The sequence below is a fragment of the Quercus suber genome, unplaced genomic scaffold, assembly GCF_002906115.3.
Source record: "Quercus suber isolate HL8 unplaced genomic scaffold, Cork oak 2.0 scaffold_52, whole genome shotgun sequence".
In the NCBI taxonomy this organism is placed as follows: Eukaryota; Viridiplantae; Streptophyta; class Magnoliopsida; order Fagales; family Fagaceae; genus Quercus; species Quercus suber.
Window position 1 is genome coordinate 1500721 of NW_027069517.1, and position 24083 is coordinate 1524803.

The 24083-nt window shown below is 33.5% G+C and overlaps 1 protein-coding gene across 1 annotated transcript; it reads left to right on the forward strand.

Moving 5' to 3' along the window:
* Nucleotides 1–6847: 6847 nt before the first annotated feature.
* LOC112023277 (probable LRR receptor-like serine/threonine-protein kinase At3g47570) lies at nt 6848–16343 on the forward strand. Its single transcript, XM_065771999.1, has 4 exons — nt 6848–9570; nt 10191–10663; nt 10981–11037; nt 16063–16343. The coding sequence occupies exons 1-3, from the start codon at nt 6882–6884 to the stop codon at nt 11005–11007; spliced, it is 3189 nt and encodes a 1062-aa protein (XP_065628071.1). The 5' UTR covers nt 6848–6881; the 3' UTR covers nt 11008–11037; nt 16063–16343.
* The last annotated feature ends 7740 nt before the right edge of the window (nt 16344–24083 follow it).

Genomic DNA, 24083 nt, shown 5'->3' on the forward strand with positions numbered 1-24083 from the left:
CCAAAAAATATAGCTTTGGCTCCACCATTGTAGGGCACATTTTGGTATTTAGTGGTGCTAAAAATAGCAATATAGCTATTTAGCACCACTGATGTGGATGCTCTAATAAATGAGAATTTAAAAGATAATTCTATGGTGCACTTTTTTTGGGACACCATACTCACAAGTAGGCAATTTGCTAACATCACATTTGCCGGTTCTATACTTACATTGAGCAATACCAACATCACATGTGACTTTAAAAAAAATATAAGTTGAGAAGATTGTAATAAATGGTTTAAATATAGGAAGTTTTATTGAAACTATTATTGACTTTAAACTTAGATAATACACACACACACACACATATATATATATATAATGACCTAAAACAGCTCACAAAATCTTATGCAAACAAATATTAAGAGGTCAACTAAAAGTTAAAAATTTTCAATTTTACATATATTATAGATATTTCATAATTATCAATAATTTCACTTGGTTGTTGGAATGAACTAATTCTCTTTATCCATAATACCAATCTCAAGCAATCGTTCAACGAAAAGGTGAATTATTGGTGTTGTAAAGATGATCATGGAGGGTCCTGTGGGCTATGTAATCACGTACTAGGATCATCTTAATTATTGATATTGAGGCCCCTTTTAGAACAGTTGAATTTGTCAATGAAACCCTTCCACTACTTCCACGAAAAGGTAAATTATTGCTGTTGTAAAGATGATCATGGGGGGTCCCGTGGGCCATGTAATAACATGCTAGTGTGGACGCCCCCCAAAAATCAGATTTTTAGGTCGGGTCATATATTGGGTCCTTAATGATGTGCCTCTTTATGTGCATGTATTTTTTAGATAAGATGTGTGTATGTAAGTCCCTTTTTTATTTTTATTTTTATTTTAGAAGTTGCTACCAACTATTAGTTTTGTATTAAGTGTGATCAATTACTTATGAATTTAATTCAATTTAAGTTACATAACTAACTAAACCGATTTTTCTACAATTCTTTTCATGCCGGGCTAAAATGAATGGTTTTGTGATATGGAAATAAAAAATGGTGGCAAATTCACGTATAAGTAATTGGCTATTACTCTTTAACAACCACTTCCACAAATCATAACAAAAAGTTGTGTCCTCGTATTAATAAGAAAAGCAGGACAATGAAGTCAATGACCCAAATCATATGATTTCTTTGTTGTCGATGGCCTCTGCTCAACTGCCTATGCTCGTTAACAAAGTAATTTCTTTGTTTGTTCGCTTTCACTTTTTATTTTTTATTTTTAGACAGGACCCTTTTGGAAGCGCATTATCAATTTATTAATACTAAATCATAGAAAATTTTATCAATTAAAGATCCCACGGATTATATATTTTTGGAGGTATTTGACAGATAGCATTTACGCCCTACAAGGTATGTACACACGTTTTTTTTTTTTTTTTGGCCCGATTGGACTTGCTAGTTTTTAAATATTAGAAGATCTGGGAATTTTTTATCTGAATAACCACAAAATCTATTGCAAGGGTGATTGAAATTTTAAGTGATAGTGGTTAAGGAATAAGTGTTTGTTTGAGAACTTTGTAGTTTTTCGATAGCTTATTTGCATGGTATTCATAAAAGGTATATATAATTTTTATAACGTTTATACTTAATGTGTGACAAAAAGCTAAAAACTAACCTCTATTTTTTTTTAAAAAAAAAGTTAAAAGTCAATTTATTTGTTAAAAAATTGAGATAAAAAAAATAACAAAAACTTTTAGAGAAATGATATTTCTACAATATTTTTACAACATTTTTATAACAAATTCTAAGTGACAGGTTGCTATTGGTTGTTATTGTTGGGGCAAAAAAGTAATCTTAGTGTTAGTTTCAAATTTGAACTAATAACAACTAACCATCTGTGATTTGTTGTAAAAATGTTGTAAAATTATTGTAAACGTAGCATCTCTCAAACTTTTAACTTAAAGGTTATATCCCAAATAAATTAGAAAGGAGCTTATTTGGTAAAATATGTTAAAAAAATACATTATTCTGTAATTGTGGCCACAAGTGATACACGTTTTCGCTTTCCTTATTCAACGGAGCAATCTCGACCCTCTTTTTCTTTTAGGTTATTCTTTAACAAATATGGCCCTGATTTCACACACCCCACCCCCCCCCCCCCCTTCCTTCTTTTTGGGGCCTGGCAAAAAAGATAAAAAGTGGAGAAGAAAAGTTAGATTTTAGGAGAGAGAAAAGGTCATGCGGGTGAGTAAACTAAAGAAGATTAAGCAAAAAATAAAAAGAGAAAAGAGAAAAAAAAAGTATAAGAAAGAAAAGAAAATGAGGTTATACTAGTCAAAAAGTAGAGAAAGATAGGAAAAGTAGATTTTGAGAGAAAGAAAAGGAAAAATAAAAAATGCTATTAAATTTTTAGTCATTAAATTCTCGTGGTGGTTTCATGTGTAAGTACTAAAATCTAATCACAAATTAATACTCAAGGAAGTTTTGAAATTGGAACAATCATATAGAAAAAGAGGTACGAGATAGTACATTTTCGGAATGATAAGACATTAGAGGCAAGAGAGGAACAAGAATGAAAGAAAATTTTGGTAGGACTCTGAATATATTCTGAACGAGTTATCTCAAGTTTATTTTAGGGTTTAATAAAAATATAAATTTCCTAGTTTTTTTTTATTTTTTTTAAATTTTTAGAAACAAATGTCTCCCAGTTTTAATAAATATAATATTATGTCTCTTTATCCCAAAAAAGTGAGAGCAGGGTAGGACCTTTTTTTTTTTTCTTTTTTTCTTTTTTTGAGGAAAAGCGGGGTAGGACTAGACTTAGCATATGGGCCAAGTCCACAGGTTCGTGTTTACATTAAAAATAAATAAATAAATGAAAAGGAGTTGTAAAGAAAATATAATATTATCTCATAGAAAATAATTAACATTATAAGCATATTACGAAAATATTATACAAAGTTCACAAAATTACCTTAGTGGACACATACCCATATAGGTTTTGGATCTTTTTTTTCTTGTCACTATTACTCAATTTATCATACAACTCATTTAGTGGAAAATTACATGTTGAAGTAGGCAGATTGAAGAATATTAATTAACTGTCTTTGAAAATTATTTGTATGGTGAAGTTTTAGCAAAAATTAAAAATCAAATGAATTTAAAGTCCCTATACTTGCATCCTAGGGACAAATTTGCAATAACCCAATATCTTGGTTGTATTCTGGGGACAAATTTGCAATAACCTTTTAGCAATATTAGTGTGGGGGGCAAATATTGTCTAAGAAAAATGATATTGTGTCTTCAAGTTATCTAAATTTCTGTTTGTCTTTTGTGTTAACCTTGTTTTTCCATTATTACTTTCTATAATGTAAAACTTAACAATCTTAGACAATATTTCCTACAATGGAAGGAACAAGCGATGTTTTAGCGTTGAAGATGTTGAATCATGAGTTGGTGAAATTGGATCGCTTTGATGGAACCAATTTCTCTCGATGGAAAGACAAGATGAAATTCCTACTTACTGCACTCAAACTCTTCTATGTCTTGGGCCCGAATTTGATGCCTTTTCCTACTGTGAGTGATGTAGACACTGATGAGATAAAGGCACAAAGAAAGAAATGGGAGGAAGATGAACTGATTTGCAGAGGGCACATTCTCAATACTCTTTCTGATAATCTCTATGATCTCTACACATCAATGAAGTCACCGAAGGAGATTTGGAATGCTTTGGAAGTGAAATACAAAACTGAGAAAATAGGTACGAATAAGTTTATTATTCAAAAGTATTTTGATTATAAAATTATTGATAATATCTCATTTTTGGATCAAGTTACATGAGTTACAGATTTTGGTCAATAAACTCTGTCATTTGTCAATCAATATTCCTGAATCATTCCAAGTGGGTGCAATCATTGCAAAACTCCCACCAAGTTGGAATAATTTTAGGAAGAAACTTCTACATATGTTGAAAGATCTCACTTTAGAACAATTTGGACATGGCTGCCTTGAAAAGTCTTGAATATTTAGATGTTTCATGAAACAGCTTCACTAGATTGATTCTTAAGGGTCTAGAGAAAATTAATTTAAAAATTAATTAAACCTTTTGTTCAATGATACTGAGGGTGAGCTACCAATAGGAGTTTTCATAAATGTTGGTGCAATATTAATGATTGGAAACAATAATCTTGATCAATTCCTCATCTTAATGTTGGGTATTTGGGTTTTGCCAACAAGGTAAATGGGTTTGGGCATAATGTATTTGTTGGGCTTTTTGGGTTTTGCCAACAAGAGAAAAGAGTTTCTTGCCAAATTTGCTGAAATTATTGGTCACATATATTATAATCATGGGAGATTATAATCTGTGTGACCCACCAATTCATCAGTGATGTAAATCTTTTGAGTTAATGAAATATTACTATCTATCTTAAAAAAAGAAAAAAAGAAAGAAAGAAAAAACTCATCATATTAAAATTGGGTTGTCCTAGTCAAGGATTTTTCTTTTTCATGTCTATACATATTATGATATTATCCGCATATTTATATATATATATATATATTTCTACATTTAATAGATATATATATATATATTTTTTTTTTTGGAGAATATTTAATAGATAAAAACTAAAGCTTTGAGAAAGTTTAACTTAACATTTTTTTTTTAAAGATAATTACAACATATTATTAACCCGCAACTCGAATTTTTTCCCCCACAGACCCCCAAGCATTTTATGCATGGGAGGTGCCAATTCAGCTATAAGACCTTTGGCAAGTTTAACTTAACATTAAAAACTCTAGAATGGTCTCAAGTCTACCACGCAACTATGTTAAAACGTCTAGAATTCTACCACGTGTCATTTTTCTTTTATTTATTTTATTAAAAACCCCCCAACAAATATTTGAGTACCTATATATCTATTTGATTTATGATTCATATTAAAAGTTATTTTTAATTTATAAATTTGATTAAAGTAGTTATAAACATATTATATTTGAAAAAAATAGATTGAATTTTGTGTCAAGTGAATTATTGAGTGTAAAAATCAAAGAGTCCAAATCCAACTAGATTCTAAATTAGATTTTAATTGGAATCCAATTTTTCACTACGTGTCCTTCTAAGTTTTTTATTTTTTTGACAAGTGAATTATTGAGTGCAAAAACCGAAGAGTCTAAACTCAATTAAATTCTAAATCACATATATATATATATATATATATATATATATATATGCGAGTGAGGAACTCAACTGTTTATTTTCTGCATCATCAATAGTCAAGTTAAAAGCAAAAGAAATAAGAAGAAAAGTAGCTCTTCATTGCACCTAATTCAATTACCCAGAGTAGGGTTAAAGAGACTCCTTAACTTTGGGTCGTAATAAAATATTCCTAATCCAATTTCCAAACTACCCACATGGACTCTTACACAGCGGTTCCTTTGCAAATGTCACTGCTTGACTGGCTGCCATGGCCTGCGAGTTCAACTAAATATGGATTTTGTTTTGTTTTTTTGTTTTTTTGTTTTTTTTTTTGTTTTTTTGTTTTTTTTGCCTTAGAGCTGCTATAATGTTTCATCAGAATCACGAATCAGAACTCCTAGTCCTACCAATGAAACTTCGGAAAAAATTGCAGCAACAAAATTTGCCTTATAAGATCTAACTAAAGGTGGAGACCATCGAGTAGGACTCTTACATGGCTCTTGGCTACTTGCTTTTTTCAATGAAATAATTATCTCCTTCACCGTAATGCTTGTTGAATAACATAACAAAAAATTATAATTCAATAATTCTTGTATTTTGATTATAGTAACTATATATCTATTTGATTTCAGCAAAAATATTATTTTGGTCCTTACACTTTGAGGTAACAATTAATTTGGCCAATACATTTTGGCAGCAGTTAATTTAGTCTTTGTAATTTTCAAGTTGTAGTCAATTTGGTTCTTACCGTTAACTCACTAACAAAAATGTCTATATAACTAGTGGTGTGCATTGCTGGCACACTTGACATGTACGTGGCATATAGAATAATATTAAAAAATGTAATTAACATATAAAAGTGCCACCTCAGCAATTTACTAAAAAAATAAAAAACCACGTAAAAAAAATTAAAGAACAAAAACAAAATTTCGAACTGATGAAATTACGAAAAAAAGTAAAATGAATAAAAAAAAAACTCAAAATTACCCACTTATTTTTCTTTTATTTTCTTGCAATCCAAACACTTAGAATAAAAATACACTGTTCACCCCCAAAAAAAAAAAAAAAGGGCTTACATGATAGTCATTAGTGAGGAAAAAAGTAAAATAAGAAAGAAAAAGTAGCTCTGCACCAAAACACGGCTTACACGGCTTTATTTTTCTTTTTTAGTGGAGAATACAGTCAAACAACACTGGCATGGACGACGGATTCTTTATGACTCATGATTTAGAAGTCAATTACATTAATGGTTCGTTTCATGTCTCTAGCGTATTCCAAGCTCACCTCACTACCTAATCAAAGCAATTTCAGTTCATTCTATTTTCTATTGAAAATTCATCATTTTACAGTTCCTATGAATTTCTGGTAGGGTCTGCTCAACGGCCCATGCACGTTAACAAAGTAATTTCTTTGTTTGTTCGCTTTCACTTTTTATTTTTCTTAGACAGGACTGCTTTTGGAAGCGCAATCTCAATTTATTAATACTAAATCATAGAAAATTTTATCAATTAAAGATCCCACGGATTTTATATTTTGGAGGTATTTGACAAATAGCATTAACGCACTACAGGGTACCGGGTACGCAAATGATTTTTTACGTCATAACTAACTGAAACAGCCTATATATAATACAAAGGTGTGTATCTTCCTCTGCCGCACACTAAAATTTCACCAGTTTCCTGCTTGTCCAAACCAATGAAGCTTCACAACCCCAATTTTCCTGCATTATTATGCTCTACACTCCTTCATATCATTCTACTCTTTACTGTAACCCTTTTATGCTTGAAACCTGCCACTTCTTCTGCCACTCCAACAAATGAGACTGACCGTTTGGCTTTGCTCAAATTCAAGGAATCCATTGATTATGATCCATATGGAATCTTGAGCTCGTGGAATGATTCTTTCCACTTCTGCAACTGGCATGGAATTACATGCGGCCGCCATCATCAAAGAGTTACAACTTTAGAACTACGAGGTCATAACTTGCGTGGCACCATTGCACCTTACATTGGCAACCTCACCTTTCTTAGGTTCATCAACCTTCAAAACAATAGCTTCTATGGTGAAATTCCAAAGGAAGTTGGTCAGTTGTTCCGATTGCGAGAACTCAATCTTACAAATAACACGTTGGGAGGAGAAATTCCAACCAACTTGTCCAACTGCTCTGAACTTAGGACGATACTAGTCGGCAACAACAAACTTATTGGGAAAATTCCCATGGAGCTTGGCTCTTCGACCAAGCTTATTTCTCTTGAGCTCTCCGTAAACAATTTCATAGGAGGAATCCCAGGTTTCTTGGGAAATCTTTCATTACTCGTATATTTTTCGGCAACCTATAATCATTTGGAGGGAAATATTCCAGAAAGCATAGGCCGTTTGAAAAGCTTATCAAATTTCATAGTTGGAGGCAATAAACTGAACGGTATGGTCCCCTCCTCTCTCTACAATATATCATCTATTAAAAACTTGGGATGTACACAAAACCAACTTAGTGGTACCCTTCCAGAAAATATATTCCATACTCTCCCTAATCTCCAATGGTTTACAATAAGTGGTAACAAATTCTTTGGGTCAATCCCTAGTTCTTTGTGCAATGCATCTAAACTTCAAATACTTGCCCTTAGCCATAATAGATTTGTGGGATCAGTTCCAACTAATTTGGGTTATCTACAAGATCTTAAAGTCCTGCAACTAGGTCACAATAAATTAGGAAAGGATTTGGACTTTTTAACGCCTCTACGAAACTGTAGCAAAATGTATAGTCTAATTTTGGCAGGAAACCGATTTGAAGGTGTTTTGCCTAGTTCTATAGGCAACTTGTCAACACAACTCACAGGATTATATTTGGAACGCAACAAAATATCTGGAACTATTCCTGTAGCATTGCAGAATCTCATCAATTTAATTGTCTTGGGCATGGATGAGAATCTTTTCACAGGTATGATACCTACCAATTTTGGGAAGTTTCAAAAGATGCAAGGACTGGATTTATCAGGAAACAAATTGTTAGGGAAAATCCCAAGCTCTATTGGCAACCTCACTCAATTGGCTGAATTGTTTTTGTCTCAAAACAATTTAGAAGGAAGCATTCCTCCAAGTATAGGTACTTGTCAAAGTTTACAACAGTTGGATGTTTCACAAAATTACCTTAGTGGAGTCCTACCCCAACAGGTTTTTCAAATTTTTTCTTTGTCACTTTTACTCAATTTATCCCACAACTCATTTAGTGGCAAATTACCTGTTGAAGTAGACAGTTTGAAGAATATTAATTCACTCGATGTCTCCCAAAACAATTTTTCTGGTGAAATTCCTACAACAATTGGAAATTGCTTGAACTTAGTGTATCTAGGCTTGGAAGGGAATTCCTTTAATGGGACCATACCTTCATCAATGGCTTCCTTGAAAAGCCTTGAACATTTAGATGTTTCACGAAACAACTTATCAGGATTAATTCCAAAAGGTCTAGAGAAGTTTTCATTTTTTAAATATTTGAACATTTCGTTCAACAATATTGAGGGTGAGATACCAACAGAAGGAGTTTTCAAAAATGTAAATATGATATCTGTTATTGGAAACAATAAGCTTTGTGGGGGTATTCCACAGTTGCAATTACCAAAATGCCACAAAGTTATGAAATCAAGAATGTCCCTTGCTTCTAGATTGACAACCACAATTGTTTGTGTCATTACATGTGTTCTTCTAGTTTCAACCTTTCTTATTCTTTATTGGAGAAAAAAATCAAAAAAGAAACCATCGTCTTTAGTCTCAAATATTGATCTCCTTCCAACAATTTCATACAAAATGCTCCATCAAGCAACTAATGGATTTTCTCTCAACAATTTAATTGGATCCAGTAGTTTTGGAGTAGTTTATAAAGGAGTTCTTGAGCAAGATGAAAGATTAGTGGCTGTAAAGGTTCTTAACCTTCAAAACAAAGATGCTTCGAAGAGTTTTATGGCAGAATGCAATGTATTAAGAAATGTTCGGCACCGAAATCTTATAAAGATCTTAACATGTTGCTCCAGTATAAATTATATTGGTGATGATTTCAAAGCTCTAGTTTTTGAATTCATGACAAATGGGAGCTTGGAAATGTGCTTGCATCCAATGACAGATAGCGACAATCAATCAAAAAATTTGAGCATTCTTCAAAGACTAATTATTGCAATTGATGTGGCTTTTGCTTTAAATTATCTCCACAATCATTGTGAGCAAAAAATCATTCATTGTGATTTAAAGCCAAGCAATATTCTTCTTGATAGTGATATGATTGCTCATGTAAGTGATTTTGGCTTATCAAGGCTCCTCACAACTTCAAATGATTCTTCCCAAAAGTGTACTAGCACAATTGGATTAAAGGGGTCTATCGGTTATGCTGCTCCAGGTATTATCTTTTTTCTTTTGTTTTAAATCTTTTTGTCACTTTATCAAATGATAGGATTTTTAACTCCTTGATTTTCTTGTCATATATACTTTTTAAGTTTTGTATCATCAACATATTCGCATGGTTGTACACATAATTAGCATATTAACATAAACTCTCACTTAGTAATTTTTATTTATTTATTTGCTAAGTAACTCTCGCTTGGTATTTTTTTTTTCTTTTAGAAGTTAAAACACATTCACATTTGTACCACACAAGCACGTAATTAATTTAATTTAATTTTTTATAAAATTGCAAATTTTAATTCAAAACTAACACTCAATTATTATTCAAACTTTGAGAAATGTTAAATTTGATATTCTTTGACTAAAATTTGTACCTTCTTTGAACAGGTATGTTTTCTTAATCAAAATAAATCAACAAGAGGGGGAAAAAGTGATTTGGACCCTCGGGATAAAGTTATTACTGTTTCCTTCAATTTCAAAAATAATAGCATATGTCATTATTTTTTTAATATAGATTTGTTTTATTTTCTTGACTTTGCATTCTGTAAACCCTAAATCCATATTTTTGTAATAGATAGAATATTGCTTAATTTCCCTCTATTCCATGAGTTGTAGAGTATGGCATGGGCGGTGAAGCATCAACTGAGGGGGATGTATATAGTTATGGAGTCCTTGTGTTGGAAATGTTCATAGGAAGGAGACCCACTGATGTTATGTTTAAAGATGGTCTCAATCTCCATAACTTTGTTAAGATGTCCTTACCAAAAAGGCTCATTCAAGTTGTCGACCCAATGCTTTTGCCAAGAGAAGTTGAAGAAATAGAAGTACCAACTGCAACAATGATGGCAACAAAAGAAGATGACAATGACAATGAAATTGTAGAAGAAGCTAATAATACTGAGGACTTTAGGCATATTGATGTGGATATGCAAAAGTGCTTACTCTCAATCCTTAATATTGGAATCTTATGTTCACTGGAATCTCCAAAAGAGAGAATCAATATGGAGGAAGTCATTAAGGAACTACAATTGATAAAAAGTACTTTTGTTGGTTTGGGGATTCGTAGAGGTAGACCAAGTAGAGCTCAAGTAAGAGGCATTTCATTTTGATTACTATAAGACTACTCTAAGTAGTGTGTCCTAGTCATTTACGTTGATTTCATTCAGTTCCCAAATACTTCTTTTCAAAAAGCATGGAAACTTTACTTTTTACCTTTTTATTAATCTTGAGTAGATTGTCATAGTTGATTTTAAAATTAGATTTTCATTTCTCACTCGTGGTCAAATTGCTAAACAGAAATTGTCATCTTATTAATACCCACGACCTTGTAACCTTGTAACAGTTATTGTTTTTTATATTATCAAGGTATAAAATGGAGAGCTAATGACTTTTTTGTGAATTGCAGAGGCCTGGAACAACTAGAAGAGATTAAATGTCTTTAATAATGCTTGGATTATGCAAGGTATTATGAGTCGTGATCTTAATTTCTAGCTAGTTTAATATCCCTTGTTGAAATGATCAATGGATGATTTTCTTTCTCTTCTAGTGTAGGAATCATGATTTTCTTTCTCTTCAAGTGTAGGAGTTGTCTTCATTTACTATGCGATTATGTGTTTGTAGTAATAATCAATTTAATACCTAAAAGTCTTTATAGGAAGGAATGTATCAAAGATGCCATGTTAGTTTAAAAAATTAGATGCTTTATTCAACATTATTTTAGTATACAAATAAAAATGGATGTTTCGTTTAATTTCCATTTAAACTCAAAGTTTTAGATTATAGTAGCTTGTGGCTGTAGAGAATAAAACAATTAATCTAAGTTTCAATTTATTATATAAGACTTTAAACCAACAGAAGACCAATCATCCATCACTGCCCAATATTTGATGTATCAGATATGACACACAGCGAATAGTCTAGGACCTCCCTAAAGCATATAAAGCTCTGTATATGTGGCTACACAAGAGAAGCAACCTAACTTAGTTTTGGTCCATGTAGCCTTATCCTTTACTTTGGATCTACAAGAATTATTGGCTTTGGAGTATGACTAAACCAAGTTCTATTTTTTCAGACTGAATCCACCAAAGCCTCATAGATTGTTGCATCATATATAATCCTATATATTTCCAAATTTAAGCAGAAGGGTTTCAACTGGGTGTCAGTGGTCAAGCCATAGGAAGATTGTTTTCCCTAAGCGATCTAACCCAATTTAGAGCATCAACAATAATACTCTAAATGAAATTTTAATTAAAAAAATAGTATCCATTGGCTATTTGACAAGTTGGCAAATAGATTTTGAATCCAATAGACATGTATATATGCATAGAGGATTAACTCTTGTAGGCTTGTAGCACTCATTCTTAAGACAAAGAGAGAATGTGGCACAAAAGAATATATTGAACTGTGATAACTAAGGTTACCATGTATATGTGCAAGCAACAGAGAGAGAAAAGCATTACAACTAGTAACTTAAACCCCAAAATAAAGAATTGTGTAAAAACAATATTACAAAATACAAAGAGCTCATAAATGCTAAAAAAACAAAGAGAAATGCTAGCTCTATAATATTTTCAAAACACTTAAAAAACAAATAACAACTAGCCACCAATAAACTTAAGTGATAGTTTATTACGAGCTGTTATTGGTGAGGTAAAAAAGTAATTACAATAGTGTAGACATGATATTTTGTACTTGTTAATAAATTTTGATCCCTGGCCTCAATGATGAGCTTGACATATGTCAACCAAGGGTAATTAAAGAGTTCAAAATAGTTTGGAAGTAATCACAACCCAAAAGTGTTCAAATCGCTTTGAAATCAATACTGAAAAATGACCTTTACTTACTGTTTTGACCATAACTTTTGATACACAAAGAAGTTTTGAATGCACTTTATTTTATTGAAAAATAGACATTCTGGGCTTCAATTTGAATACAAATTTTTCCTAATTTGGACTTATATTAAGTAAGTTAAGACCATTTAAATTTAGGCCAACTAGACAGTCCGATTTTCTGGGTTTTAAAACTTCTTTTTAATGGCCCAAAACATCATGTTTTGACGTGGAAAAGCCCATAGACACTTTTAACGTCCAAAGACAATTAGAAAGCCCCCAAAACCCTAATTTTAACTTATAAATACTCATTTTATGTCTCCAATCAAAACCCTAGCTAAACCTAATCTAGGTGACGACTCATACCACTCTTCAACGTGATGGATCCATATCTTGTAGTTTTGATCCATTACAAATTTACACAAATCTAGTGTACACAAACACACATTATTTTTGTATTTTTCAGATTTTTTCCCTTTTCTTTATTGAAAGCAATAAACAAAACAAGCAAAAAAACATATTAAAAAGCAATAAAAACTAGATTGACTCAAAAACAGACAAACAAACAAGAAATGCAAGAAAGGGATGGAATCAATTGAAGGAGTCTTTTTCCTTCCAAACGGAAGACTTGGAGGAAGATGAAGTTTTCCTATTCTGAGACCTCCGCATAGGTGAATAAGAAGGAGGATTAAACCCATTGAAATTCGTTAAGAACATCACAGCCTTTAAGAGTTTCCCAAAATGAGCTAAAGAGTTTTGAAGATGATTTTGGCCTCCAAAAGATAACACATTATTGCTTTGTTTTGTGGCAAACCATTTATAACAATTTGGACGAGTATGTCCTGAAGCTCCACAGTGATGATGAAACGATGATTGTTCTGCTTAACTTCTTTAACAACCTTATGGGGGCACTCCTAGAATGGATTTTCCCTTATCATTTTTAACCTCACTTTTGGGTTCAATTATCTCAAGTTCAACATTAGAAGCTGGAGAAACAAACACAACATTATTCAAAGCACTAGAGGAAGTACTACAAGAAAAGAGAGAGTGATCATACCTGAGACTGGTTTTATTGGATGCAGCCTTTTGGAAATTCAGCATTTCATCTAGCTTAGCACTTAAAGTTCTTTCCAATTGAGCTTTCACTTGAAACAACTTAGCATCCAGTTTCTTGGCCTTTTCAACCAGGAAGTTGTTTTCAAACTACAATGCTCTAATGGTTTGATTTGCTTCATCAACTTTAGTGGAGAGTTCTTCTTATTCCAATTCCACTTCACTCAGCTTCCTTGTGGCTAGCCTATAAATCTTTTCATCCTTCTTGGAAATCTTGTAAAGCTTTGAGTAGGCAGTATGGATATCATCTTTTTCATCCATCTCTTCAAATTTGGACTCCATCAATTCCTTTTCCTCATCAACCAGTTCTTCAGACTCTTTTAACAAATCAACAGTGGTTGTGAAGGCACTGACCATCCCTTCTTAATCACTATCCTCTAAGTCAACATCTGGTTCGGTATCACTCAAGGTGGTAGCTAGGGCTTTGCTCTTGCTAATTGACTTGAGATAGGTAGGACATTCTGGATTCATGTGTCCATACCCTTGACACCCATAGCATTTTGGACCAGTTGGAATGCTGATGCTTTGTCCACCTTCTTTGAATTCTATTTTGAATTTCTCTTGAGTTTTAGATTAAGAGAATCTAGGCTACTTGCGATCCCTATCATTTGCTTTGACATTCGCATTCTTGATGAACTTCTTGAATTGTCTAGTAATGTAAAATTTGAGCCTTGAGTTCTCATCTTTAGACGACTCATCTTCTTCATCATTCTTGGCTTTGAGAGCTATATTCTTGTTCTTGCTCCCTTTGCTAATCCTAACTAAACCTAATTCATAAGTTTGCAGATTCCCAATCAACTCCATCAAAGGAATAGTGTCAATGTCCTTTGACCCTTTAATGGCGGTGATCTTAGCATGAAATCGCTCTAGGAGAGATCTGAGGATTTTCCTCACAATTTTAGGCTCTAGAATATTTTCACCTAAATTGAAAGCAAAATTCACCATGTCCTTGAGCTTGGCTTAGGATTCATAGAATGCTTCCTCTTCATCCATTCTGATTTCTTCAAAGCTAGTGGTAAACCTTTGAAGTTTGGAATCTTTCACTGCTTTGGTGCCTTCATAAGTGTTTTAAAGAATTGTCCATTCTTCATTTGCACTCTCCGTAGATGAGATTTTCTTAAACTCCTCGTTAGTCATAGCACTAAACAAGGCATTCAATGCCTTATTATTGAAATTTGCAGCTTTGATCATGTCATCATCCCAAGATGCAGGCGGATTAGTAGGTTTGGTCCATCCAACCTCGACGACGAGCCATACCTTTTCATCCAAAGATTGCAAAAAAACTTTCATGCGTATTTTCTAGTATACATAGTTAGTACCATAAAAAAGAAGAGGTATAATCAAAGATTGGTACAATCCAAAACAACAGGGGTTAATGAATCATAAAGCAAAGATTAAAACATAATCAAAAAGTTTCTGTTTTGATACCACTTTTTGTGTTAAGATAGCTTGAGCCCAGTTAATTAATTCAATTACCCAAGTTGATTAATTATGTCAAATTACATGCAAATCGCGGAGGCACCAACAAATCACCAAATAAACTAAATGCAGCGAAAATTAAACTAACATAATGATTTGTTGACAAATGGGGAAAACCTCTTACAAGGCAAAAACCCCACCGGGTGATTTTAAAGTCAATACTCCTAAGAATCCACTAATCAATAATCAAATGGTTACAAGTATGAGAAATCTTACTACTACCCTAGCCTATTCTAAAATACCAACTTACAGTTGAATCTTTGCTCCAATACCTAATTGGACTTAATCTTGTAGTAGTCTTCTTTCTTTTGATACACAAATCTCCAATCTGTGACTAACTCTTTTGCATAGATTCCAATACGTGACTAACTCCAGTAACTTAAATGGTTGTTGTTGGAACACTTGGTTATAAAACCCTATAGCGTACAAACCCAGTAGCTTCTTATAGAGAAAAATAACCTCTTGGTTTTTGTATTCATGTGTGACGGCTATTAAAATGAGACACACACACACACACACACACACACACACATATATATATATATATATGTCTAAGGTAATGAGAGAAGAAATCCTAAAGAAATACCTCAACGTGGGCCGAAATTCAAATTTAGAATTTCTAAACTCATAAAGCTTGATAGATCAAGTTAGTGTCGAGTTGGTGTCGAGCTGCCTACTAAATCTCGATAAAAGTTTCTATCGAGTTATTTGTCGAGTTTCAGTAAAATAGTTTTTCTTCACTTGTTTCTTGGATTAATCTTTATATCTTTAATACAACCACTTGATATGTATCAAACCCAACTTAGACAGACTCAATTTACAAGTAAAGTACGCTTTGTCAATGGATAAGCTAATTACATAGAAAATATGACCATAACACTTCTTATTTATTAATTTTGAGTAGATTATCCTAACAAATTGTGCAATTACATTTTCATTTCTTATTCATGATCAAAATGCTAAGCGAAAATTTTCGCCTTATTTAAACCCATGACCTTCCCTATTATCGTTTTCCAATTGCCCATGTATAAAATGTTGAGCTAACGAACTTTTTTTGTGAATTACAGGGGCAAGAAACTACTGAAAGATAATAATGCCTGGATTAAGCAAGGGATTTGGCATTCCTACTCGATGTGTCATAATTTCATGCTTGTTTAATATCCCTTGTTGAAATGATCAATGGATGATTTGTTTTCTCTTCTAGTGTAGGGGTTGTCTTGGTGGACTGTGCATGGTCCGTTCAACTATGTAATGTGTGTTTTGGTCTGTGCTTTTTAATCAATTCAAATCCTAAAAGCCTTTATGCGAAGGGAATGTATTAAAGATGCCATATTAATTTAGAACTTTGTATGCTTATGTGCAGCGTTATTCTTGTATTCAAAACTTCAGGTAAAAGTGGTTCTTTTGTTAAATTTGCTTTATAAGATCTTAAGCGAATTGTTAAAAGAACAATCATCCCTCAGTGCCTAGAATTAATTCTTCAAGGATCCAATTTCAAATATATTTTTTAGACAATTCCTAGAGATTGACATTTTCTTCATAATGGCTAAAAACTCACAAATCATTAATTCATCGGCAACATCCTTGGGGTGACACTTAACAAACGCTTCTAGAGACCTCTTTTTGGATCCCTTAATCTGAAAATCAAGACCCATGTCCTGTTATCTTCAAAACAGCCTCCAAATTATAATACAATAGGAAATGGGTACTGAAGGACCACATTATCAGGAAGCTTCATCATGCCCAAAATGAAAGTCATGCTACTCTGTACCTTAACCTTATCAACCGAGAGTGTCAACATAAGTGGAATCCTCCCAAAAAGGCCAAAGATTTCATCATCATGAAAAACCAAACTTTCCTAATTCGCCATCTTTGTTACTCTAGTATGAGATTGGAGATAACTCTGGGGTCTAAACAAATATGTTACTCTAATATGAGAATTACAAATGTTCCTCACTTTTTTCGTGAGATTTCTGTCCCGTTTAACTTGTCTTTGTGTAAACTCTGGGGTCTAAAAAGTCATTTAAGGAAACTGAGCATTAGCCAGGCCTAAGTTAACTAACGTGAGAATAACTGTGTCGACGGTTCTTGCTTATTGGCAAAATTTCGTTAGAAAAATCTGAGAAAATCACGCTGAATCTCCTGGGTTTAGGTGTAATGGAGCTCAACTTAGTGTGTTTGGGTCTGGAGTAGCTTTGCCTAATGAGATGCGGCCCAATGGGCTGATTATTCATGTCTGGAAATCTCTATTTCAATCTAAGCAGAAAGAGTGCACCATGCTTGAGTACCGTGGACCTTTGAATGTCAGTGGAAAAGTTTTGGTGAAGCAACCAAGGGAAATTATGAAATGGGAGACCCCCTTCTTTCCTGGTGATTATGAGATTTATGGAGGGGCTATGGAGTCAATTTGGTCCACATGGAACTCTTCTCGATTGACAAATAGAATGTTTTTTTTTTTTTTTTTTTTTCCCTCAAATTTCTTTATCATAACAACAGAGATGTTCTTCTTGAAAGAACTCTTCTCGATTGACAAATAGAATGTTTTTTTTTTTTTTTTTTTTTCCCTCAAATTTCTTTATCATAACAACAGAGATGTTCTTCTTGAATCTTGAGTCTGGCACATTACAGACGAACCATTGATTTTGTGGAAGTGGCAGCTGAGCATGAAATTACTTCATTAAGGTTCAACCCACACATATGTGGGTGATCAATGGTTGTTGGACCAAAGAACCTTCCCGGAATTCTCAATGGAGAAGTTTGAAGACAATTGGAATCTCTCTCAAGGTTTTCTCTCTGTTTTTGCAGTTGTTTTTCTCTTTCAAAGTCAGGGTTACGTTTTGGCTTTTAAGTGTTTGGCAATCAATTGAAAGCTAGTTTTCTGCTTAAACTCAAAATATATATTGTTTAAGGATCTCACACTACTTTTCATTCACCCTTATTTCAAACAAGGGTCCGGCTCCTCTCCCGTTAGAAACCCTCCCGTTCTCTCCATTTTTTGTATAGACAAAGAACACGTGGCAATTAAATGATCTAATGGTTCAAAGCCACTTCACGCTGTCCCATTTCTGGCAATCTCCTATTCTTCGCCTCTCCCTTCTCTCTGCAACATCACCACAGCCAGACCTATTCTGTCCTTGGTTTTTTTTTTAAGTGGCACAGTGGGTAGCAAGGGCTTCCGGCGGGATCACGGTGGCAGCACGATACTTCGTGGAGTGGCTTGACTGGATTGAGGGTAAGCGTTCACTTTACCTGGGTTTCTCTGCCGAAGATGGCTTAATTAGTGATTTTGGGTTGAGGGATGGGTAACCTGTGTTTGTGATTTCCGATGTGAGTAATTTCTTTGTGGTGTCAATGGTAACAGAAAGGTTATGGAGATGGGATTAGGATAGAGAAGTAATTTTTCTGTTTTTGTTTTGTGGGTCTCTGATGGATACAAGTGTTAAGAATATGAATCCTAGTAAATCACCATTTGTTGAAGCTATTGAAGATAAAATTAGAGAAAAAGATAAAGTTGCACATAACATCAGATAACTAGACTTTATCTCTCTTTGTTGTAATCTTTTTTATTTTTCAAATGCTTGTAATTATCCTTATAAATGAAATCCATACAAAAGCCTGGAGATTGATTTGGCTACTAGCTTCCTTTACGCTCTGTTTTTCAAACTAGAAGAACACTATGGCAGGGAATGATTTTATTTTATTTTTTTAGAACCCAATTTACTGCTGCTTCGGTATTTTTGCTTCGATATTTTTGCTTCTTAAGATGTAAAATGGTGAAAAGATTAAAGATTTCATCATTCATTTTCATATTTTGACAGTAAAAGTTAGCCAAATGGGTTGAATTTCTGTAAAATTTTCGGGCTGTGATTATAACAAGTCTTTAAGTTTTTTAAAGTGGTATTAAACCTTTATACCTACATTCTTATAGTAAAAAAAGGTTCTTTTTATTGATTCCTTTGAAAAGCTCAAGATCATAAGTGATGAAGTTTGAAACGATGATGAGTTTGTAAAAAAACAAGGAGAGAATGGGTCCAGCGATGGTCATCTTTCAGAGAGTAGAGGGAGGCGAAGGGTAGAAGATTGCAGAAATAAAGATAGTTTGAGTTGGCTTATTTTGAACTATTAGATCATTTAATTGCCACGTGTCCTTTATCTATACAAAAAAGGGAGAGAACAGGAGGGTTTCTAACTTTTAGCATTTTATTTCTCATTATGCAAATAAATGATTGAAAATAAACAATTCTCAAATGACTAATAAGTAAATGTGAAGAGATTAGGGTTGGCCACAAAATTTGCCTAGATCTAGGTATGTTCGTAGCTGTTCATAAATGGCTCCACTAGAGTGAGTGACGAACAAAGGATTGGCGAAAATTTTTGTGTGATTTTCTTTTTCGCTCTAGTGAGCTCTGGTTTTGGCTCAAAATGCTTTCCAGACTTTCACAGTAGACAACAACTTTACTCTTAAATTGAAGACTATCATTCTCCTTCTATGACAAATAAATGATTCACTAGAAGCAAATTAAGAACTTATGCATTTCATTTCAACATGTAACATGGTCCAATATATGGATTACAGGATGAATACTATCATTGTTGGCGAGTTTTCATTCACGTGAAATTATTGAAATTGGAACCATTACATTACAATGATAAATTCACTAAGCTGAAGACCACACTTCTGCACATTAAAAGCTGCCAAAGACAGTGCGACAGGGCTTAAATCTGTTGCAACGACCCTCCCACAACTCCCTAAAATCTTCTCAACAGAAGCTGAGTGCAGTGGTGGACTTAGAAAGATAGGAATTAGAGGCTTCAAAGAAGTGAGTGGGGTTGAAATTGAAGAAAAGCAAAGGGTCGATAAAGACTGGTACATATAGACGGTTTTACCAAAGATTGAGAAATTAGGACAACATCCCCGTATGAAGCTTCGCTTCATTTTTTTTAACAATGTCAATGTCAGAAAATGTAGGTTTCTCTATACTACAATCTCATGCTTAACCCTGGAACAAAATTAAAGAACCCCAAAAACAGCTTGTTTTATGTAAAGAGGAAAAGTCATGAAGCCCACTCATGTAATGAAGATAAGGGCACAAGGCCGGTTTGCATAGGGCCGGTTTGCTCTCAAGGCCCTTTTTGTGTAGTGAAAACATAAACAGAGCCCGTTCTGTGTAGTGAAGAAATTGAGCCCAACAAGGCAATCCGTTTTGTGTAGAGACTAGACGGGTGTTAAAGAAATTGATCCCGTTTCATTCCATTTAATCTAGTTCCCAAAATATTATAAGTCATGCCTATGTGAAACGGGTTAATCAGATGGGATCAATTATTTCCCAAAATTCTATTTGAATTTTTTTTGATTAAATGGAATGATTGGTAAAATTAGCAACAATAAAACCTTTCAGTAATGTCCTTTTGAAGATTGGTGCATCATGCATATATCTTAGATTCTTGGATAGCTCTAAGAATCATTTATCTTGATCAATATCTTATCTTTAAGCATAATTCCTTTGCTGGTAATAACGTAACAACTGGTGTCATCCCATGTTGTTTACTTGTTTTATAAGGTTACACTCCATTGAAGCATAGAGCTTTTATCAAGTCATTTTTCTTGCGAGGATTCAAAAATTATTGTGATCTTCAAAAGTGCAACCAACACCTCCAAAAGAAACCCATTTGGCCAAAATTTGTTGACATCCCACAACCCAAAATCCACCTCAAGCAGGTTTATTCCCACTGCTATCACAACCATTTACCAAAAACCTCATCCTTTCAAAATCAAAATTCACGAAACAAACCTCATCAATCTCATTTTCAACAACCACCACTTTCAGTCATTAGATCCATAAGACAATGATCCATCCTTTGCTGTGAAAGGGATAACGCCACCAACATAGGAGTATCCGAACCTTTAGCTAGTCCAATCTAATTTAAAAGTCTGGCCAACTGATTTTTTAAGTCCAGCAAACAAGGCCCACTATTTTGAATAAAGTTTTCCTCTAGTTCAAATGATATTTGAAGTTGATGACTCATATTGTCCAAGAAGTCAAAAAAAAACATTTAATTTGAGTCTTCTAGGAAATACTACAGCCTTTACGTTTGCACTTCCAAGGCAAACAAGTCTTTAACTATTTTTACTAGTTTCTATAAGTTTGCTCTGAGTTTTTGGTGGTCTTAATAATATAATTATTTTCAATAATATTTACAAATCATGAAAAGTAAATAATCTTGGAAGGTATCCTTAAGACGTTAACATAAATTCCAGGGGCCTTTTTATTTAATATGAATTTTGTCCTATTTTAGTTGTCTTTTTGTTAAATAGTGCATGTAGAGATCAATTTTTGTGGCCCAAGCCCAATAGGTTCGGATTGTGAGCCCAATGAACCCTAAACAATGAATTTGTAGAGAGTGGGTGAAAGAGCTAAGCTGGACGTGAATTAAACGAGTTGATTATGGTATTAACGAATGAACTAACATGCAATCATGGTTGGTCGAAGGCAAAAGTGAACGTCTGAAGAGGAGTTTTATTGAATGAACTTTAGTTACAATTCTTGGAGCTACAGTAAAGATGTTTTCTTCTTCTCTCTTTCTTTTTTCGATCCCCCTTTTTATCAGAGGCCTCTCCTCCTTATATAGCACCCTCTTGCTTCATCTTCATCGTCCACTTGTTCATCATCTAAACACCCACTTGAGTGCATGTCCCATCATGTATCCTCTTTAGGCTTGTGTGAGTGGCGGTAGCTGAGATTGTACTATTCAGGGGTCTTCTCCACATTAATGCGGTCAGAAAGGTAGATGCAGTGCATTTAATGTGGTGGTTGAAGTTTGTCTTCTAGATATTTCTCTGTTCCTGCTATCCTCATGCGTGCTTGAGGTTCATCTTTATCATTAAAATTGTTTGGAGGATTACTTGAACTTCCCAAACATCTATTTGACCAAGCTTCTTTGGATCCGAGGATAGTGGCCTCTTCAGACAATTAAACATCTCCTCGGACTATACCCCCCATTCATCTCCAGGTATGTTTCTTTCACGTGGGCTTCTTCTCGAGTACTCTCATCTCTTCGGACAAACAGTAGCCCTCGAATAGGGCCTTAGGCCCAATATACTAGGTTGGGCTTTTCACCCCCACAGTGCATATGCACATCCGGAAGTTGTGAAAATCATAGATGTTAGCCTCTTATTGTATAAGCACAAAGTTCAGGCCACAATACGAATCTTGTTCAAGACTTGACTTGCGATAGGGGTAGGACCACTTGGGAAAGGGTTTAAAAGAAGATGACAATAGTTCAAAGTTCAAACTCATGTTTTCTGCCCGTCGTTTTCAGGAGAGAGGTCCATTATTGATGACACAAATCACACAGTAGAGTAGTTTTCCCGGGGGTCTTTATCCAAGGTAGTACTGGGTCTTTCTTTGAAGCATGCACACTAACAATTTTTAATTTTTTTAATTTTCAGTTTTAGAACCAACGCTATCAATATATTGATAATGTACCTAGACATAACTCTAAAAATTGAGTCCAAATCCTGTCTCATCAATTGTGCTCCACTTCATGCTCCACCAATAAAATTTGAACAACTAACCTTTTTCATTAAATGAGATATCTCATTAAATGAGACAACTAGCCTCTCTTATAAAAGTCAAAGTTATCTCATTTAATGAGACAGGCTAGTTGTCCAAGTTTTATTGGTGGAGCATGAAGTGGAGCACAATTGATGAGACAGAAGATTTGGACTCCTAAAAATTAGTCAAAATAACCACACAAAAAAAAGTACAAACAATAACAAGATTAGACCAAACAGAACAAATGAACAAAATATTCAAAATAATTCAAAAACAAAAAAAAATATGAAAAAAAATTATTATTCAAATTCGTAATTCTTTCGATCTATTCTTTAAAAATAATTTGTAATTTCATTTTTCCTAAAAAAAAAAAATGATACGAAAAGAAATACTACTATGACAGTGACTTCTCTTAGGCTTTATAGTTGCCGTTGTAGCAACTTTAATTTGCTCACCTTGGTGTCTTGGCTTGCAGTGTCAACAGTGATCATTTCTGGCTCACTACCTCTCTCTCTCTCTCTCCATTTTTTTTTCTATCCTCATGATTAGACTCTCTAACTTTATTACTCTCATCTTAGCATTCTCATTAATTAATCTATTTTTACTTTTTCATTTTGCTTTTGTTTGTTTGTTTTTTTTTTTTTTATCTGAAATAGAATTTTACTTTAATCTAATATAAGTGTATACATATAAAGTTTCCTTCTGAAGATTTAAAGTCCGGCTCTTGCCCCCATACCGTACAAAAACTTATACTTGTAGAGCGACCATCATACTAAGGGTGCGGGGGTGCCTTTTCATTCTTTTAGTAAAAGGAAATTGTAAAATTTCACATGTTTACGTGTTTTTTTTTAATAATTAGATTTTGTATAATTTAAATTTTTTTAATGACTATTCTAAGAAAAATTCCTAAAATCACTACAAGAAATAACAAATATTTAGCAATGACGACAATGCCAATTTAGATCTTGAAATAATTGAAATTCATAAGCACACACTCACAAAGGATTGCAAATTGTTAAATAAATTTGAACATAATCTTTGTGATGCATAATAATGATAATATCCAACAAAAACTTTTACAAACAAAACTAATTAAACATTGTGATGTAAGTTAAAAGTTAAATTGGTATATCCTCGTGCACAAAATGCTTAAAAGTCTAGAGAGTTTAACCTGCGAAATTAATAGCATATTGTAACTTAAAACACCCAAATTTATGAAGTTCTTGTGAGTGCTCTATTTTATAACAGCCACGCAATTCGTTGATTCTAAACCACACAGAGCAGACAAATTTTTTAAATAAATAAATAAAGAGCAGACAAATTTAATCCTAATCAAATGGGAAAGACCATCTCCAAGGTAGGTCCTCTTGGGAAAGGGATTAATATTCCTAGACCTGCTAATAGGGCCTAATTTAGAATGAAGATAATTCAAAGTTCAAACTCATGTGCTTTGCACCAATACAAATCGTAAGCCCTTTGTTTTTAGGAAAGTGGTCCATTATTGATGCCTCAAATCACACGGTAGAGTAGTT